Source organism: Microcaecilia unicolor, chromosome 2, assembly GCF_901765095.1.
Source record: "Microcaecilia unicolor chromosome 2, aMicUni1.1, whole genome shotgun sequence".
In the NCBI taxonomy this organism is placed as follows: domain Eukaryota; kingdom Metazoa; phylum Chordata; class Amphibia; order Gymnophiona; family Siphonopidae; genus Microcaecilia; species Microcaecilia unicolor.
The window spans coordinates 262,220,248-262,232,939 of record NC_044032.1 but is presented as its reverse complement, the minus strand read 5'-3'; the positions used below and the strand labels follow the sequence as shown (position 1 = coordinate 262,232,939).

Genomic DNA, 12,692 nt, shown 5'->3' with positions numbered 1-12,692 from the left:
CTTTAAGTAATTATAATACAGATAGGTGAATGTAAACTTTCCTTGGGAAGACTGTGTTTAGAATCTCCAAAGCTACAATACAAACCCCTGCTCTCATGTCCATTCAGATATTAACAAGTGTCTGCCCAGGCTAGTGCACATCAGAGGGAAGGCAGCCTACCAGCTAGTGGTAGACAATACAGTATAAGAGAAAAGAACCATCCTCTGTAGCTCCACCCAAGCAGAGAAGAGCATCTTTCAAAAAAGGGGATAATTTTGCTCTTATTAAGCAGTCCAGGTGTATAGAGGTCTAGCTTTCAAGGCCTAGTTTGTTAGTTCAGGCCTGTCTCTGACAGTACAAGACACTCCTTTGATCCTCCAGAGCAGGTCTAAATTCTTCCCATGTGAAATTCTCCTCGAGGTGCTCCATAGGGATGCTGCAGTCACAAAGCCATATCGCTTCTCACTCAAGAAATAATGACAAAGTGTACCTGGACTGGGAGTGCTCAGTTGATTTTCCTTATAGGTTCATCAGTTCCCTGACAGAGAGAAAAAAAGTGCTTCTTTTGAAGGTAGTGTCGATATGGAAGTGCAACAGATTTCATTTGCAGAACGTAGTAACTGACTGTCCATTCAGAACAAGAGAGTCACTAGGAGATGAGAGGGTAGGCAGCTGCACTTAGAAAATCAGTTCAGTGTTCTGAAACAGCTTAAGAGATTATACCATTAGGGCATGTGGCCCAAACCCTTTCCTGCCAAGGCTGATGGACCCCATGAAAGACTTTCAGGCCATCTTTCTGCTTTTCCATAACTAATTGATGAGCAAAAAGTACAGTCCGGACTATTCTCCAAGGGTCGTCCCCCCATCTCTCTATATGTATTTGATTTTTCACCAATCATATATATTTATGCAATCAGGCTCAGAGTCAGTGAAAAATCTTTTGGGTACCAAAGTCTTCCAAGTCCCCCTCGACATCTCCACTGTGCTTAACAATAATGCTGAACGAAGCAGAGTCTATGGACAGCTCTTTTATTGATCCTTGGCAAATACAACTCTAGTCCAGAAGTTGCGAGGCATGAACTGAAGGGTAGAGCTAAATCTTACTAAAAACACAGTAACTTTGCAAACATCGTGTTAACTGAGTGAAATCTGGAATAGCCATCAGGCCACAGAGGCAACAATATCCAGGTATGAACCAGCTCTTCCAGTGGGGGAGAGACCACTGACTGAACAGAAGAGACTCAATGACTTTAGGCTTTATCTGTCCTCAGAGATGCTTAGCTCCTGGTCTTCAAGTCATCAATGTCTTTTACAGTAACCAAACACCAACAGCCTTTTGGGGTTTTAAAAGTTTTTTCTAGGCAGACTTTTCTCACCCAAGATAGCCACTCCTGGATAAAAGCAGTACTGTTTATTTTGGTTTCATTTCAGAGGGACTTTCTTAAAGGACTGGGGTTACCAATCGATTCCACTTCATTGGCCTAAGCCAGTCTGGGTTTTACCCCACTGCATGCTGGGACTTGTGGCCTCTGCTTTTTCTTAGAGAAATGGGAAAGGTAAGCACGCAGGCTCACTGGGAGAAAACCAGAACCAGTTTCTCCAATTCCTGATGACCTAGGACCACCTAGTAACCTAGCTTAAACCCCATCATCCATTGCATTTACACATACATTTTGAAACACTGCTCTGCAACGAGGAACCTGCAAGTTCTCACTCAGAAGCAGGGCCAGATTTAAGATTTTGGCGCCTATAGGCAGGACCAGACAACATATTCCAGAGAGGAGTATGGAGGGGGAGAAGTGTCAGAGATCCCAAAGATTGGAGGACTAGAAGAGGAGCAAAGAAGGGCCCTAGTGCCACGGTGGTACCCTTTTGATGCAGTACATGCACCTGGACTTAAAGGAAACAGGAGCAGATTCCTCTTTGGTCTGGGGATTTGGCACCTTAAACGTTTTGGTGCCCTAGTCAGTTGCCCATGTTACCCATGCCTAAATCCAGGCCTGCTCAGAAGCACAACGTATTCCAATTTTCCTATTTTAAAATTTACAATCAGCATTAAAAAAATTGCCCACAAAATATAGCTTTGATTTTTCGTATACACTCACAAATATAAAATAAAGTTAGCCATCTCTTCTCTAAAATACATAGTGCTTTTTTTTTTTCTAGGAAGCCATCAGCATGAGGTTCTCGGTCTGTGTTTTCTTAAAAAGAAGTCGACCTGTATCCTGTGCAGTATTTGGAAAGCATACAGAGCATGCAGCTGTGTACCACCTCAAGGACACAATGACAATATATGTCATGCTGCTTCCACGGCTGTAAAGACCAAAGGTATATTTTATCTGTGGACTTTGCATTAACCTTCAAAGGGGAAGCATAAGTGCAATTCCACTTTCAAAACCTATAAAGGAAAAAGCCCACAGCCACTTGCGTTTCCTTTTTTTTCTAGGTGTAGTAACGTTTCAACTAAAACAGGGTTCACAGTTTCAATCTTTAACCTGAGCTCTGCCCTCCATGCGGGTAACAATATGTACATTATGGGACTGCATCCCATAAGTACCTGTAAGAACCATGGGTACTTTCCCAATAGCCCTTTACTCGGGTAACTGTCCTTTGGAAACTGTCCTCTATTTTTAGAAATTACAGGGCTGTAAGGGTGAATCTGAGACAGATAGGAGTAGAAAGGTTTACAAGGGGTAATTTAGATAGAGAAATATAGGAATCTCAGGAATTATTTTATTTATTTTATGTATTGCATTTGTATCCCACATTTTCCCACCTCTTTGCAGGCTCAATGTGGCTTACAATACATCATGAATAGTGGAAGCAAATAAGAAGATATACATTTAGCATTATAGAAGGATCTTGGGTAACATGATAATGATAAAACATAATAGTAGTTTAACAAGCAAACATGATAATTCACTTTGCTTGTTTGCAGTAGGTATTTTACCTAAACCACTCCAGACAGGTTTGTCCAACCTGGCAAGCTGCTCTCATACAACTCCAATGGCTGAGATTCCAGCAGAGCTGAAGCAAACGCTTGCAGACTGAGGGTCGCTGCTTGCTCTGTGATCTTTACAACACTGCACAGGATGTAAAGGGTACAACTTATTTTTTTGTGTGTGCATCTATCTATTATATACATCTATGTACATCAGAGGTAAATTCTCACAATGCCTATCAAACAATTTGAAGCGTCTAATGTAGACATTTCAAATTATACGTACACTTAGTGCCATTGAACATACTATTCTATGCAGACGCCCCAGCTTGAAAGTACAGTCCACATTTAGAAGCACCAAATAGCAGCCACTACGCGTGTCGGTTATACGTACGGTGCCGAACAGCTGCATTTCTACATCCCGCTGTGCTGCCCAACACACCTGATTTTCTGGTGACACAGCAAGAAGTATACCCCCTGCTTCTATCAAGGCCACCAAAAGTTGCGCATACAAATTTAGGCGCAGTCCTGATTTGCATGTGCAATTTAATTGCATAACAAGCCAACTGGTGCTAATAATTTAGGCGCGACTATAACGCTTAAATGCTATTCTATACACTGCGCCAAACTTTAGGTGTGGCTTACAGAATACTGCTTATGGGGGGGTTTTTGGCGCCAACTTTTTAAGGCGCTGTTTACTGAATCTAGCCCCTAATCTACATCAGGGGTTCTCTACCCAGGATACAAACTAATCTCATACATATTCATTGTGAGGATCCTGAAACCCTGACTGGCTGGTGTGGCCTAAGGGCTGGGTTTAGAACCCCTGATTTACATGTATAGTCACCAAATAATGGTGCTTATACAATAGACTACCCTCCCAATATTCAAAACCATTTAACCGGCCAGGAGTGGCACCTGGCCAGTTAAATGGCACTTAACTGGCTATATTCAGCAAGGGATAAGCCCGTTATCTACTGCTGAATATCCCCGGTTAGCGCCTAAAAGATAGCCGGCTATATCGGGCAATATATCCAGCTATTATAAGTGGGCACATTAGGCTGCTTAAATAGCTGGTATATCTTTAGCCGGTTTAAAGTTAGCCAGCTATTTTTCATTACAGACATAGCCGGTTAACTTTAAACCAGCTAAAAATAAACCGGATATTCAATGTTGATCACCGGAAACGGTCTGGCATTGAATATCCGGGCTGACTGCCGACCGTGGGAGTTAGCTGCACTTATACATTTTATGGTGTGCAGCTGTATAACTGCTTTTTAATACTGGGTCCATATATATATATATATATATATATATGTATACTGCAATTAGATAAAAAGTGCATTTTCACTTTTCTTGGCATTTTCAGCCCATCACAGCAGCTCTGACTAAATGTACTCTTCAGAGCCTGCAACACATACTTTGTTTTGCAGACTTCCATCATGAATATTACCAGGTCTCTTTTACTGTCCCATAAACCCAGCTCTGATAAGACCTGCAACCGGTATGCCGAATGTCATTAACCCCGAAACCTTGGCCCATTTGCTTTCCCAGCACCTCAACTAATCAGCCCCATGTCACACCATCCTTTTCACCATTAAATCACTAAAACATGGGTGCTGATCATACACCCTTTGTTGCAGAGGGCCAAAAGCAATCCTTTCTTTGAACGCTAAAAGCCTGTGAAACAATGTCAGGCTTTCAGAGATATGGTGGTATCTTCAATAGTGCACACACACAACCAACTTAAAGAGGAGCATCTCAACATTCTTGTTTTTCAGCTACACGGCAGCAGAAATTTTTGGTGCACCACCGACTTAAGCAGTCACCTTACAGCACCCCTGCTCAGGGTGGTCCTAGAACACACACAGCTCTCAGAACTGTGCTTCCTTTACCTTTTTCTTTGGTTTTAGGATTTGGCACCTCACACTTAGAAATAGGACAGTCATGCGGCAGCTTCGACATCTACAGCTAATTCACAGCATCTCTTATTAACTAAAGCAGCTGAAGGGCGGAGGGGAAACAATGCTCTCAGATCACAAGAGTTGGCAACAGCTGCACATGCCATAAGGCACCAGTGATTCTTCTCCTTATTTTTTTTGGATCTGCAATTAAGTAATAGGTCCTGTGGGATGGACGATGAGTTGTATCTCTGCTTCCCTAACACCCCCCCCCCCTTTATTCTGTGCAAGCACAGTGCTGGCTGGCGGTGATGTCACAAATCCCTCTGCTCTGACAAACAAGAGGCCTTTGTGACACTGCCCAGTTCTGTGCAGTGCATTGTTCATTTTAGTGTGAGGGGAAGGAGGGAGAGCTCTCAGGAAACATTTCACTGCTTTGTCTGCAGCTGGCCATTCATTCGTGCTCTCTAATGCCCAGATAATCAAAAGCCACGCACTGTTCCAAACAGCGCTCTGAAAATAGCGTTGGAACAGCGTGAGCCTTTACCGCCCCTATGATCAGAGATAATAGCATGCAAATTTATGCACGCTATTACCTCTGATCCTAGGGTAAAAGAGCAGGAGGATTGCCACACTTGTTTTTGATAGGTTCGGGCTTCTGCAGAGGAGTTTATATTAGGGGGAATGGGGGGCTTGGTAGCATGCAAATGCATGCTGGACAGGGCTCACCATTCCTCCCCAATGGTCTCCAAACCCTTATGCCAGCTCTGAGTTGGCACTGGCACGCTGTGCACAGCAAACCGTATGTGTGGCGCACTGCCTGCTGATCATTGGGGAGGAATATGTTTACCATGCATTTACATGTTACTTGCATTCACAGCCCGCGAGCACGTTGTTGCACATGCTTGGGGGCTCTGATCATGGGGCGGTAGCAAATGCAGGTGCTAGTATGACGCTAATAGCCTCTAGCACCCGCGTTTGCTTCTGGTCATTGGGCCATAAGGCCGGATTAGCAGCCAATGATCAGAGCTGGGGAGCACGTGAAACAAGGAACTCGCAGGCTCTGAATGCAAATTGCATGCAAATGTATGCAAAAGAGGGTCTCCCACATTCCTCCCTAATGCTCAAACAAGGGCGCTCCTCCCGCAGCCAACCCTACGCCAGCACAATATGTGCAGAAGTCCCCAATAATCAACGCTAACAGCGTGCCTAAATTTGCATTTTATTAGTGTTGATCATTAGGGAGCTCTTTCCCCGCGCTGTTCCGTCGGTATTTTTACAGTGCTGTTCAGAACAGTGCTGGGAATTGAGCATCGGGGCATAAGTGTTAGCAATGGCATGCTCTTCTTCCAGGACCTTGGCCTTCACTCCCAGTCCTTAAGAGCCACTAACAGGTCAGGTTTTCAGGATACCCTTAATGACTATGCATGAGAGAGATTTGCATACAATGGAGGTAATAGGCATGCGATAAATTTTAGAGTTGTTTGTGATATCTAATGATTATGTTTGTTTTTAGAGTACTCCACCTAGAAGGTTATTGATAAAGCGGAATATAAGTTGTTAAATAAATTAATACATCTCTTTCAGGGATATTCATCAGGCATATCCTGACAAGTTGACCCATTGGAGGCTCTTGAAGACCAAGGCTTTAAGATGTACTGGTGTAATGTGGGCTAGTGCTGGTGGGGTCATCTGGGGATAATAGGGAAGACCCCTTCTCTAGTGCTGAAGAGCCGATCTTCACATGATGCTTTCAAAGATGATGACTTTACTGTCAGGCAGTGGCTGGAGAGAAGTCAGGCCTTTGGCATCTGCATCCGCTGTCAGGTATTCCAGGTGATGGTCCCCCCAGACGGGCTGGGTCAGATGCCGCCAGCGCTGTAGTTTAGGGAAGGAGAGGTAAAGAGAATGAGGGCAACCTGACGTAGATACACCAGTGAACAGAATCAGCCAAACCCCCATCTCCTCCCACTGCCCAGCCAAAGCCTTAGCCCCGTTCCCTGCAGGCATAGCATTAGATATGTTGAGGCCCAGGGCGTACATTTAAGAGAAGACCTAAACCTTTGCATAGGCTGTAGCATCCTTCAGCTCCAGGCAAGCTTGAAACCATTTGTATCCCCTAATGCTGGCCCTGCTTCTCTGTGTAATCCTCACTATTGCACATGCTTAGGAAAATGGTTCTCACTGATTCCAATTACTCACCTCTCGCAGGGTTCCCTGGCCCTGTGCCAGCTTGTACAGGAACACGAGGGGGATACAGAGCATAGAACTAAGGGCAAAGCACCAGCCTATGGCTTCTCCCCACCACGGGTAGGTGTACGTGTTGTTGTACGTGAGCGGTTTGTAGTTTGCCAGATGGAAGACAAAGATGGCCTGCGGGAGAGAGAGAGAGAGAACATGGTCAGGCGATTCAGCACTTATCTGCACCTGCAGGGACAGGATGCATCCATAGAATGAGAAGGGAGAGTGCAGCCCTCAAAAAAATCCCCAATAAATTAGGAGAAAGTATAAGAGAAAGGAGCTACTCGGCTAATAATGGAAGTCTGAGGAGTTTTCATGAATTGCTGCAAGACTAGGAGGTTATATAGATTCTAGGGTTGGCCAGGGCTATAGAATTCAATAGTTGTAGAAGCAAATGGAGCAACTAACACTAAGGAATTCTACAAAACAGAGGTAATAAATTACGTTTTCGGAGAGAACTTTTCATCTGGACTAACACAATACATTTTTCACTAGCTGTGGAAAGCTATTCCTCCTTCCCCAATTATGCCAATAGATGACTGCTTGTGTTACACAGGAGGCGTGGTGGTGCCTGTTTGCAAAGCTGTAAAGAGTTGTAAAGAAACTTTGCAGCTTTTAAAACGAATACTGATGCTGCACTGCAGTGGTTACTGACCCCATATATAGGGTTACCATATGTCCAGATTTCCCTGGACAGGTCCTCCTTTTTTAGGGGACTGTCAGGGAACCGGGAGTTTTTTTTCCAGCCTGCCTGTTTATCCGGATTTCTGGGCGGGCTGGCGGGCAGGCCTCAGGGTGCCCTCCCTGAAATATACCTTAACGCGCCCTGGTGGTCTGGTGGTGTCTTCTTCAGGGCAGGAAAGAATCCCACTCTTTCCTGCTCACTGCTGCTGACCTGCTCGCTGCCACCGCTTAAAAATGTCCACTGAGACTTCAAGTGGCAGCCATTTTGAATCGGCAGCATGCAGGTCAGCGGCAGCGTGCAGGAAAGATTGGGGTTCTTTCCTGCCCCAGAGGCCACCACCAGACCACCAGGGCGCATTAATGTACTTTTCGGCGAGGGCACACTGACTCAGGGTGGGAGGGGCGGTGGATGGATGGATGGAGCTGTGTGTGTGTGTGTGGGTGGAGGGAGGGGGCTGTAAAAAAGGTGAAGTGTGGGTGAGTGGAGGGAGGGAGGTTGGAAAAAGACTGGGGAAGGGAAAAGGGGAAATACAGCTAATGGATAGAAGGGATGGAGAGGAAAGGAGAGGGGGGTATCCTACTCATGGATGGGAGGGAACGGAAAGGGGGACATGCTGCTCATGGATGGATTTTTGGAAATGTACATATTTTCTAATTTTGTATTTAGCAGTGTATGGAAGAAAATGCATTTCTCTTACTTTTACCAGTATTTTCACTGCTTATAAAATCTGGCTTTCTTGGGTGGGGGGAGTCAAGGTGACTGTGCGGCATGTCATGATGGGGGTGCACCAGGGCAGGGGTGGGGCTCGGGCACGGCGGCATTTTATTTTATGTGTCCTCTTTTTTGTCTCTGCAAATATGGTAACTCTACCTGTATATCCATGCATTACCAGCCCTGGCCCATTCAGCTCTGACCTGTCAAAAGCTAGTCACAGATACACTAGCTTAGTCTAATAGAAATGTCTCACTTTCAGCTCAGTTGCTGATTATTATTCTTATGTATCTGACTAGTATAGCAAAGTAAAGCACGCTACGTCATCAAAGAAATGCTCTCACAGTTTGCTTTCACTATGATAACATCTTTCAGAGGGGTAACATATTAGTCTGGTGCAGCAAAACTGAAAGAGGCAGGTGGCACCTTATACACTAATCAATATATTGAGGCAGGAGCCTTTGAGGACCAGAGTCCACTTCTTCAGGTGCATGAAGTAAAGTTCATGTCTTGCCCTGCACTGTTCAATTCTTTCTCTGCACTCTGCATCCCTCCCCTCCCCTCCTCCATGCATCTTCATGTATATTTACCCACCTCCTGAGCTTCACTTCATTCAGCTGACAAAGTGAACTCTGGTCTTTGAAAACTCATGCCTCAACAAATGGTTTCGCTTGTACCAGGGGAGGGCAATCCACAACCCAGTCGGGTTTTCAAGATTTCCACAATTAATATGCATGAGATCTATTTGCTTACAATGAAAGCAGTACATGCAAATCAATCTTGTGCATATCCATTGTGGAAATCATGAAAATCCGACTGGGATGTGGTCCTCAAGGACTGTGGTTGCCTACCCCTGGTCTATATGATGCCATCTGCCTCTGTCACTTTCCTTTCCTCTATAGTTCACCAATTTCCCATGTATTCCCTCTTGAAAAGGGAAAAGGATTTTGTATTTAACTCCAGTAGTAGTCCAAGATGAGTTATATTCAGGCTTAGCAGGTATTTCCCTGTCCCCAGAGGGGACAGTGATATAGAACGGGTAAAAGTGAATCAATTTTGTACTCTCTCAAAAAGAACAAAGACTAGGCCACTCAATTAAGTTACATGGTAATAATTTTAAAACAAATAGGAGGAAATATTTTTTTCACTCAACGAATAGTTAAGCTCTGGAACTTGTTGCCATAGGATGTAGTAAAAGCAATTGGCGCATCTGTTTTTTTTTTTTTTTTAATTTATATGAAGTCTTTATTAAACAGTAATAAAATACAATGAACTCTGAAACCAGGTCAACAGTGTACAAATACAAAACTTTCAAGTCAAACAAAAGCACCGGAGTCTCGCACATTTCTTTTCTGAAGACATCCAAATTTGTTTCGCAGTAAACTTCATGAATTTTTTTTTTTCTTTAAAGAGAATATAGTTATTGAATTACCCCCCCCCCCCATCCCCACCCCTTATCAGTTCCCCCATCAAACCAATCCCCAAAGAAGCTCTCAACTCCCACACCTATACAAGCACTGTTGCTACTCCTAACCACTTTTGGTAGCGGCAAGAGGCGCATCTGGTTTTTAAAAAGGTTTAAACAAGTTCCTGGAGTAAAAGTCCATAGTCTGCTATTGAGACAGACATGGGGAAGCCACTGCTTGCCCTGGGATTGGTAGCATGGAATGTTGCTGCTAATTGGGTTTCTGTCAGGTACTTGTGACCTGAATTGGTCACTGTTGGAAGCAGGATACTGGGCTAGACAGACCATCGGTCTGACTCCATATGGCTATTCTTATGGGCTTGCAATATAATTCTGTACCTGAGGCAAAGGAGGATTAAGTGGAATGTGAACCATGACTTCCCTCTCAGCTCACTGCTCTAACCCAGGGCCACCAAGAGACTAAGCCGTGTCCAGGGCAAGGCAGCCCCCAGCCCCTCCAGATCGCCATCCTGCCCCCGCCTCCCCCCAATTGCTAGTACTGCTGTCGCCTCCCTCTCCTGCTCCCAGGCCACCGGCGCCGCAGTCCCCAGTCTCCACCTACCTTCCTTCAGCTCCCTTCTGTCTGCCATCCAACCCCCTTCATTAAAAAAAAAATAATCTCAAAATCGGCAGTGCAGCGCCTTCTGTGTGAAAGCGGCAGATCGCCTCGGGCGGGCCTTCCCTCACTGTGTCCCACCCTTGCGGAAATAGGAAGTTACATCAGAGGAGGGCGGGGAACAGTGAGGGAAGGCCCAAGGCGATCTGCCGCTTTCACACAGAAGGCGCTGCGCTGCCGATTTTGAGATTGCAGATACTCTAGGCTCGTCTGATGTGGACTCCTCTGCTTTGGAAGCCGTTTCCAAAACTGTCAGTTGGGGGCCCTTAATTTTAACTTCAGCCATGGCATTAGCAATTTGGAATTATACTTTTCATAATTCTTTATATCTATTAGGGACCCCCTCCTGTCTGTGAAGATCCTTTTTGGCTTTGTCTATATAAACTGAAAATTCAGTCCAAACTACTTAAAAAAAAATATATACTAAATTGGCCAAACTCTTAGAAAAGAAAGATCTGGCAGGTGTGACAATGCAGTCAGACTCTAAGGAAAGGTGCTGACTCATGACTGCCAGAATCAGAGTAAGGAAGGAAGATTCTGTCTCTGCAGCCTGGAACTACCTACCAATGTGCAAGCTGCATTTGATTCTTGTGCAGTGACAGTTGTTGGGACGTTAGATAAAAGGTTGGACTCAATGAATCACTCTTGTCTGTCAGCTTTAAAATCAATTATGTAACTATGTGATGGTGGGAGGAGACAGCAACTCACCATGCACACCAGGGGCGTTATGTAGGTCCAGCACCATTGCATCAAGGGGAAAGGACGATATCCTATCATACGGGCAATGTCATCCATGAATCTGTCAGCACCTGCAGGGGGTAATTAAATGAGAAACAGAGGCAATCAAACAAGGAAGAGGGAAAGATAGACAACCAAAGAGAGAGAGGGGGGGAGAGAAAGAGGAAAACAAACAGGGATAGAAAGAGAGAATAACCTAAATATCTCAGAAGGAGAGCATGTGCTAGGCTATGGGACTCATTTTCGAAAGAGAAAAATGTCCAAAAAGTGTAATAATCACCATTTAGACATTTTTCTTCTCAATATGTACAAACCGGTATTTTCAAAACCTATTTTGAAGACATTTATCTATGCAATTCGTCTGCAGTGTGTCCAAATCACAAGGGGGCATGTCGGGGGGCGTTTCGAAGGAGGGATAGGGCGTGCCTAACAGTTGGATGTTTTACAGCCATAATGGAAGAAAACAAAAACATCCAGACTATAACTAAGACATTTTGGTGTAGACCTGTTTTCAGGACAAATAAGGCACAAAAAGGTGCCCTAAATGACCAGATGACCACTGCAGGGAATCAGGGATGACCCCCCAATACCCTCCCCCCCAGTGTTCACTGACCCCCCCCCTAAAAATGTGAATAAAAATATGACTTACCAACCTCTATGACAACCTCAGATGTTAAAGTCAGGTCTATTAATGCAGCATGCAGGTCCCTGGAGTAGTGTACTGTTCGGTGCTATGCACTATGGAGTGGGGGGACTCAGGTCCTTATCTCCCTCTACCCGTCACACTTGTAGTGGAAACAGTGACCCTTCCCAAACTCATCAAAACCCTACTGAACCCACATATAGGCACCTCCTTTACCCATAAGGGCTATTGTAGTGGTGTATAGTGGGAGACAGTGTGTTTTGGATGGGTTTTGGAAGGCTCAGGGGACTAAGGGAGCAAAAGTGAGGTGTGTACCTGGAAGCATTTTTATGAAGTGCACAGAAGTACCCTCTACTGCGCCCCATTGCTCTTATGGTATGACTGGCGAAACAGTCTGCTAAAGATACCGGCTCCCCCTACATCCCAATAGCATGCTCTGTATTTCATATTACAGGTCCTGCTTTAAAATGCCAGGTACCGCACGGTACTGAGATTGCAGTTAGTGTGGAAACACATAGATCTAGATTCTATATATCACGCCTAAAAAAATCGGCACTGAAACAAAATACGCCTGAGTGTGTTCTATAAAGTACGCCTAAATTTAGGCATACTTTATAGAATAAGCCTAAATTTCCACGTGGTTTGTAGAATACTCTGAGCGCCCATCTGCGTGACTAAATTTAGTTGCGGCTAGTTGCGCCCAGTGGTGTAGCTACGTGGGGCCCCCGTAGATTTGGCTCTGGACCCCCCTACTGACGACTCTCTCGATCC

General features: G+C 44.8%; 1 protein-coding gene across 1 annotated transcript in view; it reads right to left on the bottom strand.

Moving 5' to 3' along the window:
- Positions 1-2,824: 2,824 nt before the first annotated feature.
- The window catches only part of SLC6A8 (solute carrier family 6 member 8), a 126,198-nt gene continuing 116,330 nt past the window's right edge, over positions 2,825-12,692 (bottom strand). The window contains exons 11-13 of the mRNA XM_030194074.1: positions 11,249-11,349; positions 7,025-7,195; positions 2,825-6,700 (exon numbers count right to left, since the gene is read on the bottom strand). Of these exons, the coding sequence (XP_030049934.1) occupies positions 6,563-6,700; positions 7,025-7,195; positions 11,249-11,349 (410 nt within the window). The 3' untranslated portion in view covers positions 2,825-6,562. The remainder of the gene's footprint in view (positions 6,701-7,024; positions 7,196-11,248; positions 11,350-12,692) is intronic.